At 41.4% G+C, this 20,225-nt stretch overlaps 3 protein-coding genes across 7 annotated transcripts in view; 2 read left to right on the top strand and 1 right to left on the bottom strand.

Moving 5' to 3' along the window:
• The window catches only part of si:ch73-173p19.1, an 11,136-nt gene extending 6,170 nt beyond the window's left edge, over window positions 1-4,966 (top strand). Inside the window, exons 9-17 of the mRNA XM_024279819.2 lie at window positions 180-403; window positions 469-711; window positions 786-884; window positions 1,643-1,836; window positions 1,905-2,079; window positions 2,150-2,306; window positions 2,391-2,544; window positions 4,094-4,205; window positions 4,270-4,966. Coding sequence (XP_024135587.1) covers window positions 180-403; window positions 469-711; window positions 786-884; window positions 1,643-1,836; window positions 1,905-2,079; window positions 2,150-2,306; window positions 2,391-2,544; window positions 4,094-4,205; window positions 4,270-4,433 — 1,522 coding nt within the window. The 3' untranslated portion in view covers window positions 4,434-4,966. The remainder of the gene's footprint in view (window positions 1-179; window positions 404-468; window positions 712-785; window positions 885-1,642; window positions 1,837-1,904; window positions 2,080-2,149; window positions 2,307-2,390; window positions 2,545-4,093; window positions 4,206-4,269) is intronic.
• LOC112151128 (ATP-binding cassette sub-family F member 2) lies at window positions 4,963-10,658 on the bottom strand. The gene is made up of 15 exons (XM_024279826.2): window positions 10,502-10,658; window positions 9,676-9,826; window positions 9,383-9,595; window positions 8,007-8,189; window positions 7,743-7,914; window positions 7,565-7,660; window positions 7,391-7,493; window positions 7,148-7,243; window positions 6,489-6,608; window positions 6,321-6,410; window positions 6,140-6,250; window positions 6,006-6,068; window positions 5,798-5,926; window positions 5,514-5,717; window positions 4,963-5,439 (listed from the first exon to the last, which is right to left on the bottom strand). Exons 2-15 carry the CDS (start codon window positions 9,812-9,814, stop codon window positions 5,323-5,325), a joined length of 1,836 nt encoding a protein of 611 aa, XP_024135594.1. The 5' UTR covers window positions 9,815-9,826; window positions 10,502-10,658; the 3' UTR covers window positions 4,963-5,322.
• Window positions 10,659-11,759: 1,101 nt separating this feature from the next.
• chpf2 (chondroitin polymerizing factor 2) lies at window positions 11,760-19,899 on the top strand. 5 transcript variants are annotated; one of them, XM_024279821.2, is made up of 5 exons: window positions 11,760-12,024; window positions 12,851-13,090; window positions 15,719-16,283; window positions 18,164-18,346; window positions 18,426-19,899. In XM_024279821.2, coding segments are annotated over exons 1-5 (2,262 nt in total). In that variant the 5' UTR covers window positions 11,760-12,022; the 3' UTR covers window positions 19,698-19,899. The 5 variants fall into 5 exon arrangements, with proteins under 5 accessions (XP_024135589.1, XP_024135590.1, XP_024135591.1 ...); XM_024279822.2 differs by having other exon boundaries at window positions 11,761-12,256; XM_024279823.2 differs by having other exon boundaries at window positions 11,761-12,256; window positions 12,893-13,090.
• Window positions 19,900-20,225: the final 326 nt, after the last annotated feature.

Raw genomic sequence — 20,225 nt, forward strand, 5'->3', positions numbered from 1 at the left:
AACTAATTGTTTAATTAGGCTATGAAACTACATTGAAAATGTGAAAAAATTTTGATCTTGATTCTCTGTGAGAGTTTTTTGGTTGTTGGGGTATTTAATTTGTTTTTCTGACGTTTGTGTTGCATCGTTTTACTATACAGGCGTAACAGTTGAAAAGTCAATTGCGTCTTTTGTTGCAGAGACGCTCCAGAGGAGAATGCAGAAGAACCTGAGGATGGGGTGGCCCCCGTGGCGCCTGTAGCGGCAGGACTAGCCGCCGTGGAGCGGCTACAGAGAGCTGCACAGCAGGAGGATCACAGCTCCTCCCATGGACAACCATCTCCCCCCAAGAGACCCTTCAGGACACCGAATGTGCCATCCCTTTGTGCCTTGGCCACCCACGCAGCCGTCCACCTCATGACCGGTATTGTCCGAACCTCCCGTGAATCGTCCCTGCAGCGTCTCTGTCGGCTCATTGTGGTTTCTCAGCTCCGTGCATGCAGTACAGCAGCAGTCTGGCCTGCTTGACCCCAGAACTGGTGGAGCTTTTGCTCAACCACATGGCCCGGGAGAAGCTGCTCCGCCCACGCACCCTGGAGCTGTTTTTCGGCTGCCCGTTGCAGAAGTTTGTCCTAAACTGCTACCCTTACTCCACCAACGAGCTCCTGCGACAGCTGCGTGCTTTCACAGCCATAAAGCACCTGAGTCTGGTCAGCTCCCCCCTCATCACAGGTAAGTGTCGTGATTTAAGCTCCTCCTTAAAAGCGGATGTTTGTCTTTGATCTGGTGAACCGTTTTTGCCGCAGACTCAGGTTTGTCCATCCTGTCCAACCTGGTCAAACTCCAGTACCTCAACCTGGCCTCCTGCAGTAAACTGACGGACTCCTGCCTGCAGTACATCACAGGTCCGACTCCTGCTACTTTTCAAAAACCCACTCCTATGAAAATTGTGTTTTTAACATGTTCTTGCGACATATGTTATCAAGAAAATGTAGCTTAAAGTTGCACTTCTGAGTATTTATTTATTCAAATCATCATGAATCAGGAGCAGGGGAAAAAATACAGTTTAAAATAGATTGTATTTTTTTTTAAGTCCGTTTTTTGGAATCGTACCAAAAGCATGAATACTAAACACGCATTGAATGTTAAACCAGTTTAAACTTCGACCAATCAGGGACTCAGATTTTGTAGAGATGTATGGGTAGCATCCTTCCTAATACACTGATGTACCAACTTTTTAAAACTTTATCAAGGAGGAGAAATTAATAATTCTAGTTTTTATGACACCAAGTCTTTCATATATTGGAATAGAGCTGTGACAGAAAAAAAAAACCTGGTCCAAACCTAGTCCAGTGTGAACACCACCAAGAATTCATGTTCAGTGCATTCCTAACGTTCGTAGCATTAGGTTTAGGGTACGAGGGGCTGTAAGCTAGTGGGAGAGCATTTAAACAGAACTCTCAGCAAAGGTGAAGGGAATAGGGGGTGGGGTTTCCTTTAATGAACTATTGCCACTTTGCAGAAACAAAAGTTTTTTTTAATTAAACCACTGGGAGTGCTTTTTAAAAATATAAAAAGATGATCGGAGTGGGACTTTAACCAGCACATCAGTGGAGCTGGATAACCACTAAATCCCCTCTTGATTTGTTCTGGTGTCCTCCAGGTTTGAAGAGTTTGTGTTTCCTCTCCTTGGATCAGACCAAAGTGACGGATGCTGGGATGGTTTCATATCTGCAGTCGGCTCCGTCCTGCCTCTTTCAGCTCAGCCTGAACCAGACGGCGGTGACCGAAGCCACGCTGGCGGCGCTGCCCGCCTGCGTCCCGCAGCTGCGGCTGCTCAGCATCAAGCACACGAAGGTAATTCGGTCATGTCTGGTTTTTCTTTCCAAATGTTCCATTTAACTTTAGAGGGCGTCGTCTTGTAGGTGAAAGACGTGTCGGCGCTGGCGGAGATGTCCAGTCTGCAGACTCTCAGTCTGGATGGGACAGGAGTGACGGAGGAGTCTCTGGAGAAGCTCGCCGCCCATCCCGCTTTGTCTTCTCTGAGTTTATTAGGAATCCCAGTTCAAGACGGAAATCGAACCCTTGAAATAGTCTCAGGTTTGTCAGTGGGAAGGATTTGAAAAACGAAGCAGCAGCAGGAGATAAAAGTTTATTTGTTTAACTTTAGGTTTAAAGCTGACTCATCTCACCCTCCCTGGACGCCACACTGTGACAGACGGCGGGCTGTCCTTCCTCTGCCGACTGTCTGTGCTGTCCGAGCTGGACCTGACGGACTACACCCACGTCACGGACCGGGGAGTCTGCCAGCTCTCCCTGTTGACCAGGTTGTTCCGTCACGCTTCCACCTGCAGCTCTCCTTTCAGACTCTGACCTGATTTTTTTTTTGTTTTTGTTCCTGGTGTTTGTAGGCTGAAGAAGCTGTCGCTTAGCAACACACAGGTGACGGACACCGGCCTTCCCTCGCTGCATGGCATGCAGGAGCTGCAGGAGCTGTGTTTGGACCGAACGGCGGTCACCAGCAGAGGAGTGGCCCAGCTCATCACACAGCTGCCACACCTTCAGGTGAAGCTTCTAAATGTGCACAACTTCTCATAATGGAACATTCCAAATATAACAGACTGAATGGGCTGATTTTGTGATTTTTTTTTTTTTTTTTGTATCATTTTAAGCTTTTTTTTAAATTATTATGGGATGGCCACAGTACCTATGACTTGGCGGATGTGTTGCAGCAAAGTTTGAACAGCTTTCGCATTTTCGCCCAATATCCAAAAATGAAACTTTATTCGAGCAAAACTTCACACACAAGCTACCAGCTGAAATCTGCAACCACAACTGAAGTTTCGTTGACCTTTGACCTCAGGAAGAGGCTGCCATCTTGAATATTACCCCCCAAAAATCCCCTTAAGTAACTTCTATAGAATGTTAACTTTTCCTGGGAATTTAGATTTTTTAATTCCTTGAACATAATTGATAAACTAATTGGGATTTTTTTTTTTTAAGTTTGTAGATTGTAAAACCATGTTAGCATGTAGCATGGTGAGCCGATTATTTTGCCGATTACTCGACTAATCAAGTAATTTTTAAACTGCATTAGAAAGCGCGCACCATAGTTTTGAGATTTGAATAAATAAAAAAAAACGAATTGAATATTTTAATAGTCGACATAGTTGTGACTAATTGACAAACTCTGGCAGCCCTAATAAGGAATGTAGGTTAACAAAAAACCTCTGTTGCTATGGAAATCAGAAAATTTACTTTTGTCGATTCTTTTAAAAATGACATAGACCTGTTTACCACCCTCGGGCAACCAAAAAATAAAATGGTTGCTATGGAGATAAAACTTTTAGCTTCTTATTCTTAAAGGATGAAAAATCAGAATAAACAATGAACTTGAAACTGTCCAAAAACGAAATTCTAAGTTGTGATTTGGTTAATTTTTTTCTGCAAAAAATGAAGATTAAACAGTTTATTTTTATAGCATAGATCAAACATATAGAGACAAAATGAAAATGTATAAATTCCAAAAACAAACCAAAGAAAAAGTTGAAACACACATTTTTGTATTAAAATGACAACTTAAACTCGAGTAAAATACATTTTCTTCTTTGTAGTGTTACATTGTTATGCAAATGTGTTGTGGTTGTTGTACCTTTATAGCAATATTGAACATTTTTTCTGCTACAATTTGCTTAATTAATTTCTTTAGAAATGTTTTTGTTGCAATGCTTGATATTCATCTTTTTAGCACAATCCCAGCTTTTTTAATAGATACACAATCAAACAGAAACTGTCCAAAAACGTTCATTTTTTACGGCAAAAATCACAAAAAATATATTTTTTTGTTTATATTTATAGTCACAATCAATCATGTAGAGAAATAATTAAAATGTATAGATCCACAAACAGCAAAAATAATCAAAACGGTGCAAAAATTGGCTAAAAAAACAGGCGAAGCTCCAATAAATCACAATTTTCTGTCATAATTTGTTTTAAACTTTTTAAAACCTTAAACTAAGAATGAAAAGTTTACTAATTGGAGTGTTGTGTCATTCCTGTCATGTGATTAGCAAACACACTTCATGAAAGTTCAGGTCATTTCCTGTTTTTGCAGGTCTTAGGTCTAGCGAGTACGCAGGTGGGAGACTCGGTGGTGAGGAAAGGTCTGATCCACTGTCAGCAGCTCGTCAAACTGAACCTCAGCCGCACCCGGATCACGGACCACGGTGAGTTTTAACTCCGCCTCAATCCGGTCATTCGTCAGTCCAAACTAACCCGCTGTGTTTTCAGGTCTGAAGCACCTGAAACACATGCATCTGTCTCAGGTGAACCTGGACGGCACCGGCGTGAGTCGGACAGGCATCGCCAACCTGCTCTCTCTGACCAACATCGGCAGCGTCCGGGCCAGCAACACCCGCGCCGTCCCGCCGGACGAGGTCTCCGACGAGGACTGAGGAACGCTCTGCTGCAGCCAGAGCTGCTCCGCCGACAATCATGCATGGCAAGTTTAACCGTTAACAGGAGCCTTTACGCTAATCTGGAAATGTTTACATTTAGTTTATGGGATTTTGACTCTCATAGGATGCAGTCTCTACTGATGAATTAGAACATTTTCTTTGATGGCTTGGAAGCGCGCTGTCTGAAGTAGCTTGTGCATGTAGATTGTAAAGCATGTATTGCTAGAAATGCTTTTAAATAGGAGGGAAATGAAGGCAGTCTTCAGGGTGTAAAAGCATTTGAAGGTTCTTGTCTGTCATAAGGCTGAAGCCTCTGTATTTGAGTTGTAGTTTTTCCTCATGTCATTCTGGATCCTAGTTTTGGATTTTCCTTTCATTCTGATCACTTTATTTCATGTCATGTACAGCCAGGAGGCACAGAACCCAAAGATACATCATCCGATCACACTTTCTGAAGCTCTAAAAGTTTATTTTCTCCTCACAATCTGAGGTTTTGATGCAAACATTCAAATTAAAGTCTTAAGAATCGTTTTCTGTTCTGTTTATTCAGACGTTTTTATTGCATTACATTGTTAAATAAGGCAGACCTGTTTCCTTTAATACACAGAGTTCATTTTAAATATGACCTAAAAGCTGCTGCATACATGTTGGGCCAAACAGAACATTTCCAAAAGAAAATAAAATAATAAATTGTCTTTTAAGACAACGCAAGGGAATGCATTCAAAAATAAAGATGCTCCGGGTGAATCAGCCAATCAGAGTGCAGGACAGACCGGATGTCAAACTGAGAATACAGAACGTGTACGAGAGACAAGTCCGTTAAGATGCATAAGACCGTTTCAGTTCTAGTTGGGCGTCCAGGATAAGAGGAGCTGCGAGTGATACATCAAATATCATGCGCCTGTTTCTCAATCTTTGATTTCAAATGCTCCTTGTACGCCAGGATGTCTCTGTTCCACTTGGTGATGGTTTGCTTTTCACACACCCAGATCTCCTGAGCCACCTGGGAACAAACGTGGAGTTATTGCGGTTAAATGTGAATCTTTATGAAAACAGACTTGGTAAACATCAACATACCTGCTGGATCAGCCTGAAGTCGTGGCTAACGAGCATCATTCCACCTTCAAACTCGTTAACGGCTTCTGCCAGAGCGTCGATGGTCTCGATGTCCAGGTGATTGGTAGGCTCGTCGAGGAACAGCATGTGGGGGTTCTGCCACGCCAACCAGGCGAAGCAGACGCGACACTTCTGACCGTCCGACAGGTTCCGGATGGGACTGACCTGAAAGAAAGCAGACCGGAGGACGTATATTTAGCTCAGGCTCTGGAACGATGAAACGCCTCTGATGGTTTCTACTGTACCTGCTGTTTTCCCGTTAGACCATAGCGACCGATGATCTTCCTCATCTCCTCTTTCTCCTTGATCTCAGGGAAACACTTCATCATGTACTCCAGTGGAGACAGGTCGAGCTCCAGCTGCTCCGTTAGATGCTAAAAACACACAAAGTAGTTCAAACTCATCTCTAAAAACAAAACAGAGCAGAGATGCAGCGAGTGAACCAGACGTTACCTGGTGATATCTGCCGATCTTGACGTGAGAATGTTTGCGGATCATGCCATCCGTGGGGAGCAGCTGCAACACAAAAACCTTCAGTCCCGAGATCACAGTTTAAAGCAGGAGCTGAAAAATATCAGAGGACTGACCTCCCCCATAAGCAGCTTGAGTAACGTGGATTTGCCCGCTCCGTTGGGCCCCACCAGAGCCACCCGGGTGTCCAAGTCGATCCCGAACTCCAGGTTTTTATAAATGTGCGGCTGCAAACATACCAGACGTTGGTTTTCCGTGCATACTCGTGCGCGTTCGTAGAGCTGCGTCGGTACTCACTGTGTTGTCGCTGTACTTAAAGCTCACATTCTGAACCATGATAACAGGGGGGGGAATCTTCCCACAGGGAGGAAAATAAAATGACAGAGTCTGGAGGGAAAAAAATAAATAAATGGTTAAAAGGTGACATTGATGTGATCGCTCCAACCCACCCGCAGCTCGCCGTACCTTGTCATTCACAACTTTCTCGGTCAAACCCGACGCCACCATCTTCTGCAGCGTCTTCTCTTTGCTCTGGGCCTGTCGGGCCAGCTTTGCAGAGCCGTGACCGAACCGGGCGATGTAGTTCTGTGAGGAGAAGATCAATGCAGAGGCTAAACAACCTTCTGAGGCACGTGTATCAAAGTCAAGGCCCGGGGGCCGGATCTGGCCCTCTGTGTAATTCTATCCAGCAACTCTAGATTATTTTATTGTTATTAATGACCCAATGTTATCTCATTTCTAACTTGTAGATTTTGACAAAATTTATTTTATGGAGAGTAAAATATTGAAAGTTATTTAAGTTGATTTATTCTGGAATAACAAATTCCGCTTACAACATTCACACTTAGCAGTGTCGGAGGTAACGCTATGAATGTAGTTTATAATTATGTTAAAGTTACAGTTGTAAAAATTTAGTTTTGGAGTGTTCAATAAATGTTTATCCTGTTCGGCCCGCGACCTAAAGTGTGTTTTGGATTTTGCCCCCCTGCTCTATTGTAGCCGTTTTTGACACATTTTCTATCATTTCTGTTCATTTAATCTAAAATATCTTCAAATCAAAGCTAATCTAGGAATAATCATCCCAGTGGAAGTCATGAGGAGGTAACCGTCCTCCATCCATTTACCTTCATGTGTGCGATCTGGTCCTGCTCCCAGTTGAAGCGCTTCATTTGGTTCTCCTCCAGCTCCTCTCTGGTCTTCACATACTGGTCATAGTTACCCTAACAAATATAGAAATGCACAGTCATCCATCAGCCTAGATAAAATTAGTACCAACACTCCACCTTCCATATTTAGCAACATGAAGACCACATAAGGCTCCGTTCATTCAGGATAATTTTTAACGACGAGTCCAGCTCGGTTCTCACCGTGTAGTATTTCAGCTTCCGCTGATGCAGGTGGATGATGTTGGTGCACACGCCATTCAGGAAGTCTTGCGAGTGTGAAATGAGCACAAGGATTCGCTTGAACCTTTGAAGAAAGATCAATGGGATAAATATGTGATCCAAATGAAACGTGTTTTCGTTGAGGCGAGAACGTACGACTTGAGCTCCTCCTCCAGCCACACACAGGCGTCCAGGTCCAGGTGGTTGGTCGGTTCGTCCAGCAGCAGCATGAAGGGTTTGATGAAAAGAGCTCTGCAAGGAGAAGGTTCACGAAACATTTGATAAGAACATTCAAAGAAAACTTGTAAGAGTTAGGCCACACCCCAGCCTTTACCTGGCCAAAGCAACTCGCATTCTCCAGCCTCCACTGAAGTCTCGTAGTTTCTTCTGCTGCATAGCAGGACTGAAACCTAGACCATGGAGGATCCGAGAAGCTCTCATCTGCGCTTTGTCTGCGTCCAGCTCCTCCAGACGCTCGTACAGCTCCATCAGCTTCTCACACTCGGCTGTGAGCAGAAAACATTCAAACCAACGCCTTATAATTCCAGCTTTCATGATCAAATCTGCTGCAGATGTTGGTCACTTGTACTGAACGTACAGTCCTCGTGGGCCAGCCTCTCCGCCTCCTTCTCCAGCATGATCCTCTGCTCATCCACCTCCATGACGCACTGCAGAGCCGTCTTGTCGCTCGGGGCCATCTCACGGGTTAAGTGGTAAATATCTATGTGCTCTGGGATGGGAACTTCACGGTTTCCGATGGCTGACAACAACATGGATTTCCCTGAGAGGAAAAACGTTCAGAAACACGTTAGTTTGACTCGACCAATCATCGTTAAATACAAAATTCTACTCATCCTTAAAGTTAATGCTTATAGATCCTGTATTAAGGCCAAAATAAAAACAGGTTAGAGCTCTTATTACAACCAAATGTATCCAGAGTTGGCACATGTTAATGTTAGAGATCATTTGTGGAGTTGCAAAAGTTAAGAAATTTAGATTTCTAAAGACTAGGGGTGTACTGATTATTTTCGATTAATTTTCCTATGATTCAATCAAATTGATCTATACAAGGGTCTGCAAACTAACACTTAAAGACCCATTTGGGTCAATTTCATACCGACTAAAACCCAGGAGGAGCCACACATCCTTTAGAAAAATAAGAGTTTGTATATATATATTTTTATGAGAAATACAAGTAAACCATATTGTTTGGCATCAATAATCCAAACTATAAGAGAAATTAGATGTTTTTTGTCCCAAATATAAAACAGTTTATAACTTTTAACAGTGGTTCCTTTCAAAATAAGACTTCCTGTGTCACACAGGATCATCTTGATGGAGCAAATTTAGTTGGAGGTAGTATAATGTCAGTAATAATAATGATAAAACAAATATTTTTTTAATGTTTGTGGTGCTTCTTAGCTAGAAATTCATAAAACTAACTTTCTAAAGTGAAAACGGCTAATAAACTGTATTTGTTTTAACCATGGGGCACGCTTAAAACACTTAAATTTGTCAAAATGTAGAGTTCTTGATTATCAAACCACTATGGTTACTGAACTTTTTTTTTACTTTACAGTTAATTTTTTTTAAAACAAAAAGCTTTGCATTTTTAACCAGAGAGTCACGATGGAGGGGTCGAAGAGCCAGATGTGGCTTTGGAGCTGCAGGTTGCAAACCCCTGATCTATACCATTTAAAAAAAGTTTTCAAATAGATAAATCCAAACTACCATTTGGATTGAGGCATGGCAAGTTTATTTTACTATAAAAACAACAATCACCGCAAAAAAGATGCGAGGGCAGCAAAAAACGATCAAGTCAACTTCACCATACTTGATTTACACTTGATAATCTTGCAAGAAATACAATAAATCACTATTTAGGAGTCACACTGGTTGAAGTTTTGGCTAAAGATGTCCTGGATTGATTTTAGGTAAATAAAACCCTAAAAGAACTAAAAAAAAATCCAGTACCTGTGCCGTTGAGGCCAATGAGGCCGTACCGCCTGCCCGAGTTGAGCTCCAAGCTGGTGTCAGACAGGAGCTCCTGGCCGTGGAAGGTGAGTGACAGGCTGCTAATGTGGACATCAGTGCTGTTGGGGTGGGAGGCGAGAACTCCAGTCACTGCTCTGGCTTCTGTCTTCTTGAGCTCAAACTCATCCAGCTCTTTGGTCAAGTTGGCAACCCCTTCAAAAGCCAAAACAAGTGGTTAGATTTTCTTTTTAAAGGTTTTTGGTGCAGTTTTAGGGCGACAATGCTGATCCTACCATTGCTGTCCGCCCCGTTCTGCTGAGGCTCTGCCTGGTCGTTCTCCTCGTTCACATCCTCGGGTTTTTTGGAGCGCTGGCGGGCTTTAGCGGCCTCCTTCTTCTTCGCTGCTTTCTTTTTAGCCAAATCTGACGGCATGGTTGCGCAAAGCTACAACAAAACAGCCGATATTAGGAAATAATTTCCAGATACTCAAACATAGAGCCAGGTATAATAAAGCAATAAAAGGGGTCTTGTAAATGTGATTCAGAGTGAAAATGACTAACAGCTTACATAAGGAAGCACGCTTGCCGGCCGACCGGCTCGTTAAAAATGCCGGTAAATCCACGCGGGCGATGCGCGGCTTTTCATCATTAACATTAAGCGGTCACCAACGACAATCACGCCTCATATAAATACAAACAACAACAATTATAGCCTTTAATTGATATGAATTTCCACCAAATGTACCTAAAATTTTCCATAATGTGACGCCCGGTTAGCCGTGTTAGCTAGTAGCGGTAAAACCGCTAACGGTACCGGTGTGTTGAAACATTAAGAAAGAAATACATTTAAAATGCCTCGACAGTAGCCTTAAACGATAAATTTAGGGTTTTATCTATAATAATAAACTATAAATAAACGAATAATTTCAACCGCCGGCCTTCCAGCTAAGCTAATAGACGTTACATCCAATGAATAGGCCTGATGCTAAAGCTAACTCGTCGAAAGGCCCGGTTCGCTACGAAAAAGTCCGAAAACGGTGGTTTTTAACCCCCACCGGTTTAAAGTTTGAAATCAGAAATAGAACATTGAGGTGGTAAAACTTGACAGTAAGGATCTTACTTAAAAGGTTGCCAGTAGCCTCCAGAGCACACCGAGTACTCGTGTGCCTTTTTGCCGGGTGGACGGAGCCTCTCAGCAAACCGCCAGACGGACCATATATGGTAATGGAGGGCGGCGTCGGGACGACTATGATTTAAAAGGGGCGGAGACGTTCCTTATATGGTGAAAGGGGGCGGTGCCTGGGTAAATATGATTTAAAAGGGGCGGAGTAGAGCCGAATATGATTTACGGATAGCAGAGATGGAGAGTTAGAATGGTCATTCCAGTTTTTCCATGAATTTGTACTTGATCAAGTTTTTCCGCTACAAATTAAACATCCGCATAAAAAAAAAAAAAATTCAATTTTAGCAAACTACAAAATTGTAGAAATTTGTGAATGTTTCTTTTAAATGACACATCAGCTCTGTTTCGTTGGCAAAAAGTGGTTGTTTCTTTAAGCTTTTATTTAAAACAATTATTCATGTGTTAAATAATTTGTGAATAACTGGAACAACAAAAACTGGTTTTACAAAAATACAAGAATAACATAAATTTAAAAAAGGAATAAAGCTGATAATGTATAAGAATTAACTCATGTAATTATGATTAAGAGTCAATATTTGTAATACTTCTAAATTTATAACTTACATATTGAGAATTTATGAGGTTAAAGTCACAAATTTATGAGACAAAAGTCTGTTTACTAAGAAAAATACAAGCAACTACAACAGAAATGTAGTGTTTCAAAAATAAGGAAATATTTGTCTTTTAGTGAGTCAACATTGACTTTTTGTCAATAGATTAAATAGAATTTGCATGAAACTGGGCCTCTTCAGAAGCAGATTTCTGACCCATAAGTCCCGGATTTTTGGCTTTAATTATCCACCGATAAATTAAGGCCTAATGGAATTACCATAAATGGCTGGCTGGATTGATGGATTTAGTTGGCAAATTATGTGGATGAAAGCTTACATCAACAATTTTAGCTTCTTAAAAGTGAGCCTTTATCCTTGAACATTTTTTTCCTCATAATTTCATGACGTTATTTCTAATATATATATATTTTGCTTCTTTTCCTAATAATATAGCAACTTTATCCTCATAAAATTAAAATTTTCTCCTCATAATTTCATGACTTTAATCTAATAAAATTTGTACTTTTTCATAATGATTTAAAAAATGTATTATTTTAAAATAATTAATTTAATTTTCATGCATAAACTCTGTCATGGTACCATTTTTGGTTAAGGAATCTTTTTGGCCTCCGGGGGGAGCTCTACTCACATGATGACGTCACGTCTTCCACCGTGGCCACCCCAGAAAAAAATGTTCCTAACGCCCCTGCATCCATCACTTACATAGAGACATTATATCATGTCTACAAATGTCTAGAGCTAATATGAATAATAATATTTCTTTCTTTCTATGTGAGCGTCCGGTTGGTTCCGGCCGCGCGGCAGAGGCTGTTTGAAACCCGATCAGAGGTGATGCTGTAGCGGCACGCGCAAGGATGAGGAGGCTGGAGAGGGAAGCTGTCTCTACATGTATGTGTGGCACTCAGTCTTTGAGGAAGTCAAGAAGCTGACAAGAACGGAGAACATTCGCGCGACTGAAGGAAAGAAACATAATTATTCCACCGTCACAGACGATTAAAGTATGGGATCTGTACTTTGCTGCTCGAGCTCGCGGAGGTGGATCATCGTGTCTAAAACAACGGACCCGGAGCTAGCTCGCTAGCTTGCTCTTTGATGTTTCTCCCACCGACAAATTTCGGAGGTTATCCATTTTTTGGAGTAACTTTGAAGAATTTTCGGTTGAAGTAATTTTTTTGACAGCAACCCGGATTATTTTCGGCTCAAATAATCTACTTTATTAAATGTCATTTAGCGTAAAGCTACATTAGTTAGCTGACTTTGAATGTAGCTATTAGCTTTAGCCGAAATTAGTTTAGCTAATTAATATGACATTAGCTGCTAAGCTACAGAGCGCTTATGACTAATGATTAACCCGACCGATTGAGCTCGTTAAGCAGTCGTTATGTCGTTAAAGATGCTGGGATTTTTGCATTTATATGATCTACAGCAGCAAAGTTATTCATACCGGTAGCGATATTTCATTTTTATGTACGGAAAATGTACGCAAATAGGAGGATTTTAAGTTTTAATTTAAAGTCCAGCAAGCAGGACTAAAATACCGAAACTTTTCAAGCGAAATCAGTATTACTTTTCTTTTTTTAAGCAGTTTAAATAATTTAAAAAATGTATAAGTTTGGACAAAAGTGTTGACGCATTAGGTAAACTCCTCTAAAATAATAATAATATCAACTAAAGTGCCAGATATGCGTCTCTCCCCGTTTTTGGCCCTGTTCAGGCCTGCTTTGCCCCTCATCCTTGGCCTGTCTTTGGGATGCAGTCTCAGCCTTTTGATGGTGTCCTGGACACAAGGAGACACCGACGACTCCTGCCAAAACGAGCTGGGGAAAGGCAGGTTTTTCCTGGGCAAACGGGATGCCCAGGGGGGAGCAAGAGATGGAGCTGGGGGGGAAGACTTTCAGCCTCGCATAGTGCCCTACCACAAGGATCCCAACAAGCCTCACAAGAAAGTCCTCAGGTAACTGTAAATAATTTGAACATTTAAGGGTTAATATTCCAGATATGTAAAAATGATATTGAAACTCAAAAGCATCTATTTTATTATTTTAATGTGGTTGACTCATTTTGGGGTGATTTATATACATGGTTTTTAATAAAAAATACAATTCCGTTATTTACGTATTATAATATTCAATTTGGTTGTGTTGACAAAGAAAAGAAAATTAAAATTTTGTTCAAAAACTTAGTACATTTTTTATTCACAAACTTCGATTTAAAAAAAAGTCAAAATTTTTTGTTTTTAAAACTGAGTTTTATCTAAAAAAATTGAAAAAAGAATGCCGCTAAACTTTTTAATTACCATTTGTCAGTTTATCCGTACTGATTTGATTTTTCCTCATCCTTTAATTTATGGATAATCTTAGTTGGGGTTATTTAAATATTGATGCCTCACAATTTATTTTGTTATTTATATATATACATATATATATATATTACATTTTTATCTAATGTTGTTAATTTGGTTAATGTTATACTTATTTCCTTTTTCTCTTTTACTAATGCTTAAATTGAATTCAATTTGTCTTCACATATAGACTTATATAATGCCATGCTTTATGTCTAATATGTCAATAAAAAAACATTCTTTGTGAATAAAAAGCTGATTTTGCCAGTACAAAATAGAAAAAAGTGAGAGCCAGGAGTGTACCACCTTCTCGATAGACTTAACTATCTTTCAGGTTGTTAATTTTAAGCCTGATATATTTTAATGAATATTTCTGTAAATGTACAAAGCTGGTTTTCTTGTGTAATGACTGAAAATAATGCAGAAAAATGAAAAGAATATACAATTAAAAGCCTAACAAGATATTTTTAGTGATTTGAAATCAATCAAATCTGATTACAGGTGTTAAAATATGATTTTTAGGGTGTATTCAGACTGAATAAAGTCCGTTGGAACGGATCGAGTATGCTTTATTGGAATCCTAAACCTAGTGTTTGGTCTGTATTTAGACTGTTTTAAACCAAAGCTTATGAACAAAATCACATTAATGATCTCTATCCAAAGGCGGAGCAAAACAACAATCCTTGTTGGGATAGTTCACTTATTCAAACTTTATATTTCGCTGACAAATTTTGATTGTTTATATCAACATCAGAAACAACACTTTTTTGCGTTTTGGTATGACGAAGGCGTGCCGATAAAAAAGGGCTAACAAGTGTTTAAGACGTATAGATCATCGGGAAAACGGTGTGAAAAGCAATCTGTTTATCAATGAGTTGTCTGTTTACATCCCGTAAAGCCTGTTTTCGTGAAACAAATGTGTTTGAATACAGCCTAAATGAGTGATTTCTAGATTTGGAAATCAAACTTCCTCATTTGTTGTTTTTGTTCCTTTAGTTTGGCTCGTCTACTGAAAAGACGGTTTCATTTGTGCATATTTGGTGCTGTGGTTGTGAATCGGCAGAAGTAGAGGTTCAACCTCCTTTCTGATTGATCGCAGGTTCCTGCCTTGCCCGCTCATGTGTTAAAGTGTCCTTGGGAAGGCTCTGAATCCTACATTGCTCCTGGTGGTTATTATAAGTTGGCGCCGGTGTGAGGCAGCAGAGCTGCCATCAATGTGTGAATGTGTGGGTGAATGGGACTCTTGCTGTAAACCACCTTGGACCTTAAAGAAGCAGTCTAAGGAAAATTGTGTTTTTTTATAACATGTTTTGGTGGCATTTTTATGAAGAAAATTAAGCTAAAAACTGCATTTCTGAATATTTCTTTATTCAGATAGTTGTGAATAAGGAGCAGATTAAAGTGCAAAGTGGGGCTGCCATGATTAGTCAAAAAACAGTCGACGACTAATTTAATATTCGATTAGTCATTTCATTATTTTATATGGAGTCAATGTGTAGTAAAATTGAAAGTTATAATGGTATTCTGCTAGCTTTTTGGACTATTTTGGGATTTCTTTATGTTTTTGAGGCTACTTTGGAGTTTAGCTAATATTTCAGCTACATGCTAGCTATTTTGGCTAATTTATTATTTTTTTGTTTTGTTTTTTAGGCTATTTTGGAGTTTATCTCATATTTCAGCTACATGTTAGTTATTTTGACTAATGTAGTTTTTTTTTCAGTTTTTTAGGCTATTTTGGAGTTTAGCTATTTCAGCTGCATGCTAGCTGTTTTGGCTAACGTAGGCTTTTTTCAGATTTTTAGGCTAATTTGGCCTTCAACTAATATTTAACTGGCTTTCAGCTTCAGTGTTTTCAGATAGTAGCTTCAGCGTTTTTAGCTTTCAATTTCAGCATCTTCAGCGGCCAAATTCAGCTTACAGCATTCATACTAGCATTATCACAGCCAATATATCTAGTTTTTAGTTAGTTTAAAGCTGATAATGGTTAAGATGTGTGCTTTACATCCAGTTTGCACATGACCCGATTAGTCAACTAATCTGAAAAAAATAATCGGTGATTAGTCGACTATTAAAATAATCGTTTGTGGCAGCACTAGTGCAAAGCTTATTTGTAACAAAGAAAAAAACGCTACTCAGCTCCATTCCGATGCATCCACTGGGAACGCTTTGAAATAGCTGAAACAAGATCTTTAAAGTAAGGTAGAACAGCGTTATATTCACTCATTTGGTTTCCTTTTCCAGAACTCGATACATCCACACTGAGCTGGGCATCAGAGAGCGTCTGCTGGTGGGCGTGCTGACCTCCCGGGCCACCCTCAACACGCTGGCTGTTGCTGTGAACCGCACAGTGGCGCATCACTTCCACCGGACCTTTTTCTTCACGGGCCTACGCAGCCCCAAGGTGCCTCATGGGATGTCCGTGGTCGCCCATGGCGACGACCGGCCGGTGTGGCTGATGTACGAGACCATCCGCCACCTTCACCAGCACTACGGCTCGGACTACGACTGGTTCCTGTTGGCTCAGGATGACACCTACATGCAGGCGGAGCGCCTGTCGGAGCTGGTGGGCCACCTCACCGCCGGGCAGGACCTGTACATGGGGCGAGCAGAGGAGTTTATCGGCGGGGAGGAGAAGGCGCGGTACTGCCACGGAGGTTACGGCTACCTGCTGTCCCGCAGCCTCCTGGCGCGCCTGCAGCCGCACCTCGACACCTGCCGCAACGACATCCTCAGCGTGAGACCCGACGAGTGGCTGGGCCGATGCATCATCGACTTTCTGGGTTTGAGCTGCGTGGAGGTGCACCGGGTAAGACACCTCACTGGAACACACTTCTTTACCATCACGAATGCCAAATGTTTTACCCATGAGGAAACCAAGTTGTACTTGCCTGTATTTCAGGTCCTATTCCTAACTCGTTTTTTTAAGTAGATAAGGCCCATTACAGCTACAATATGGGTTCTAAGTGGGTTTGTCCGCAGGTTTCATATGGAACCAGCTGCTGCCAAATGACCTTTCACTTTTCCTGACGATCAAGTCTATTAATCAAGTTTTGACATTTTACTTCTACTTGTGCAGCTGTACGAAGATGTATAGGGGCCAATTTACAAACAAAAACATTTTTTAATTTACAACTTTAAGTCTCATTAATTTGCAAGAAAAAAGTCATAATTGTAAAATTACGAGAATAAAACTTTGAAATTTAAAATTCATAGGCTAAATTTATGACTTTCTAGTGAATTTACATGTTTTAAAGTTATACGTTTTTTACTTCAAAAGTTGTTAATTCATGAGAAAAAAGTAATACATTTACGAGAACTTGTACATTTATGAGAAAGAAGTCGTAACTGTTAAATTACAAGAATTAAGTCACATATGTGTAACTCTAAAAGTCATACGCTTAATTGTTGACTATTTTCTCATACATTTACATGTTTTAAAATAATAAAAAGTCATAAATTTTACGGTGAAAAAAAGTTTAAAAATATAGGAGAAAAACGCTTTAGAACAGATCAGATTTTACACAGAGATTTACATCTATTCAGGGGAAGATCAATCATTAAGTCTTCTTAGTATTTTTAGTGTTCTCAGTAATTTTGAAGATTTTTTTTTTTATATCAGGAGGTGTCCAAACCTTTTGCAAAGTGGGTCAGATTTTGCATTCTTTGAGCTATTTTAATAACATTATATGCAAATGAATTATTTAATCAGTGACTTACTTTTTCACATCAAAATTTTTTTTTAAAATCAAAATTAATGATGATTTTTTTTGCGATTTTTTAGACATAAGGTAATAAGTGTCTTTAAATAATAATTTAGCCCACCACAGTTAAGACATTTTGATCAGAAAGGGCTGGGGGGGTCGCAGGAAACTCAAACACAGATCTGCTATAAAGAAAAAAAAGGGCTCAGCTTTTATCCTGCTTTTATAGTGTGATAACTAGTGCTGCCACAAACGATTATTTTAACAGTCGACTAATCACCGATTATTTTTTCTGATAAGTTGACTAATCAGATCATGTGCAAACTGGATGTAAAGCACACATCTTAACCAACATCAGCTTTAAGCTAACTAAAAACTAGATATATAGCATTACTTGCGATAATGCTAGTGTGAAGGCTGTAAGCTGAATTTGGCCACTTAAAATGCTGAAATTGATAGCTAAAAATGCTGAAGCTGAAAGCTAGCTAAAATATAATTTAAATGTCAAATTAGCATAAAACTGGGAAAAAAGAAGTAGGTTAGCCAAAACAGCTGGTATGTAGCTTTAAAAAATTGGTAAACTTCAAAATACTCTAAAAAAACTTTAAAAAAATCCTAAATTAGCTAAAATAGCTAGCATGTAGCTGAAATATTAGCCAAACTCCAAATTAGTCCAAAAACTCGCAGAATACCATTATAACTTTCAACTTTACTACTCTCTGACTCCATATAATATAAAGTAACGACTAATCGACTATTAAATTAGTCGTCGATTTGTCGACTAATCGTGGCAGCCCTAGTGACAACCCTCCAGAAGAACCAAAGGTTTTAGTTCCTCGAATGACCACTAGAGGCTGGTTTTCCCATCCACAACCATTTCAGAAAGCGGACAAACCCACTTTTGAGGCCCGTCAGTGCCGTCAACATGGAGCTCATATTTACCCTCCACAAGAGTTTCATGTCTTGGAATTGTTTTGACCCTCAGGAGATGACGTATCGTTACTTTGAGCTGGGGAAAAACGCAGATCCAGAGAGAGAAGACAGCGCTCAGTTCAAGAGCGCCTTCACCGTTCACCCCGTCTCCGAGCCCAACCTCATGTACCGCCTGCACAAACGCTTCAGCCACATCGAGCTGGAGTGGACGTACCAGCACATCCAGCAGCTGCAGGTTGTTTCCACTTCCTCTAACGAATGAGCTCATTTAAATATCTTTCACTGATTGTTTGTTTGTTGTTTGTGTTCACCAGATGCAGATCACCAACCTCAGCGAGTTGACTCCAGAGGGTAAGGCCGGGGTCACGTGGCCCATAGGAATCAACCCCCCGTTCAAACCCAAAACCCGCTTCGAGGTCATCAACTGGGACTACTTCACGGAGGACCACATTTACTTCTGTGTCGACGGCGCACCCAAATGCGAGATGAGAGGAGCCGACCGGGCCGACGTCAACGCGGTCCTGGAAATCGCCGTGGAGCGCCTGAACGAGCGCTACCAGCCCCAGCTCCGCTTCCTCAAGCGGCGCCTCCTGAACGGGTACCGCCGCTTCGACCCCACGCGCGGCATGGAGTACATCCTGGACCTGGCGCTGGAGGCCTTGACCCAGAAGGGCCACAGTCAGGTGATCGCCAAGCGGGTCAACCTGCTGCGGCCGCTCAGCGCCGTGGAGATCATCCCCATGCCTTACGTGACGGAGGCCACGCGGGTGCAGGTCATCCTGCCCGTCACCGTCCAGGACCAGGACTTTGTGGGGAACTTCCTGGACATGTATGTGATGAACACGCTGGACACCCACGACAACGTCCTGCTGACCTTCTTGTTCATCTACGACCCCTTCGACGCGCAGCGGGTCAGCCAGACGGACGTGTTCGCCGGCGTGAAGGCCATGATCGGAGAGGTGGAGAAGCGCTACGGCGACGTGAAGATCCCGTGGATCAGCGTGAAGACGGAGGTTCCCTCGCAGGTCAAACTGATGGACATCATTTCCAAGAAGCACCCGGTGGACACGCTCTTCTTCCTCGGGAGCGTTTGGACGGAGGTCAACGCCGACTTCCTGAACCGCTGCCGGATGAACGCCATCAGCAACTGGCAGGTCTTCTTCCCCGTCCACTTCCAGGAGTTCAACCCCGCCGTCATGTACCGCGACCAGCAGCCCTCCGCCTCCTCCTCCTTCGCGTCCGAGTCTCTGCGGGACGGCCACTTCGACCGCCACGTCTTTGACGAGGCCTGCTTCTACAACGCCGACTACATGAGCGCCCGCACCACCATGGCCGCCGACATCCTGGACAACGAGGAGCTGCTGGAGAGCATGGACGTGTACGACATCTTCGTGCGGTACTCGGGCCTGCACGTCTTCAGAGCCGTGGAGCCCGCTCTCATCCAGAAGTACGTGCGGCGGGCGTGCAACCCTCGCTTCAGCGAGGACATCTACCACCGCTGCGTCCTGAGCAACCTGGAGAGCCTGGGGTCGCGCTCGCACCTCGCCATGTCGCTGTTCGAGCAGGAGCAGGCCAACAGCACGTAGAACCAAAAACAGAGACAGACGCTTCTTCCTCCCGCTTCCCACCAGAACGTTCAGAAAAACCTGTAAATGTTTGGCGTCCGGAACGAGGAAGAGGATGGGGTCAAATCAGGATCCTCTTAAAGGGAACGAAAATACAGACTTGGAGAAATTATTGAAAATTTGAAAAAATAAAATTGAACATCTGAAAAAATAATGTTGAAAAGTTGAAAAAAAATACAGAAAATTTGGAAAAAAAACTTAATTTGAAACTTGGGGAAAAAAACCTGTTACCCTCTGTCCCGGCAGCCAATGAGGTCAAAGCCCCGCCCCAATGTAAAGTAGGATACGCTCAGCAGCAATAACTCAAAAATCTGAATTTAAACTGAAAACAAAGAACGAAAAATGAAAAAAAAGAAGAAAGTTGAAAGTACAAATAAAGATTTTTTTTAAATTGCTAAAAGTTTTTTCCAAGTCTCAAATATACATTTTCTTTTTTTCAAATTTTCAATTTTTTTTTCAAGTTTTCTGTATTATTTTTTCAAATGCTCA

This window comes from Oryzias melastigma, linkage group LG20 (assembly GCF_002922805.2).
Source record: "Oryzias melastigma strain HK-1 linkage group LG20, ASM292280v2, whole genome shotgun sequence".
Classification (NCBI taxonomy): Eukaryota; Metazoa; Chordata; class Actinopteri; order Beloniformes; family Adrianichthyidae; genus Oryzias; species Oryzias melastigma.

Excerpts from the sequence above, each read along its gene's own strand:
- LOC112151128 (XM_024279826.2), bottom strand. The coding sequence starts at position 9,814 with ATGCCGTCAGATTTGGCTAAAAAGAAAGCAGCGAAGAAGAAGGAGGCC. Across the intron at positions 8,190-9,382 it reads CATTGGCCTCAACGGCACAG|GGAAATCCATGTTGTTGTCA; the intron begins GTACTGGATTTT and ends TTTTCCTCTCAG. Across the intron at positions 6,069-6,139 it reads TCAAGCTGCTTATGGGGGAG|CTGCTCCCCACGGATGGCAT; the intron begins GTCAGTCCTCTG and ends TTTGTGTTGCAG.
- chpf2 (XM_036217453.1), top strand. The coding sequence starts at position 12,819 with ATGCGTCTCTCCCCGTTTTTGGCCCTGTTCAGGCCTGCTTTGCCCCTC. Across the intron at positions 16,284-18,163 it reads GCTGCGTGGAGGTGCACCGG|GAGATGACGTATCGTTACTT; the intron begins GTAAGACACCTC and ends TTTGACCCTCAG. Across the intron at positions 18,347-18,425 it reads AGCACATCCAGCAGCTGCAG|ATGCAGATCACCAACCTCAG; the intron begins GTTGTTTCCACT and ends TGTGTTCACCAG.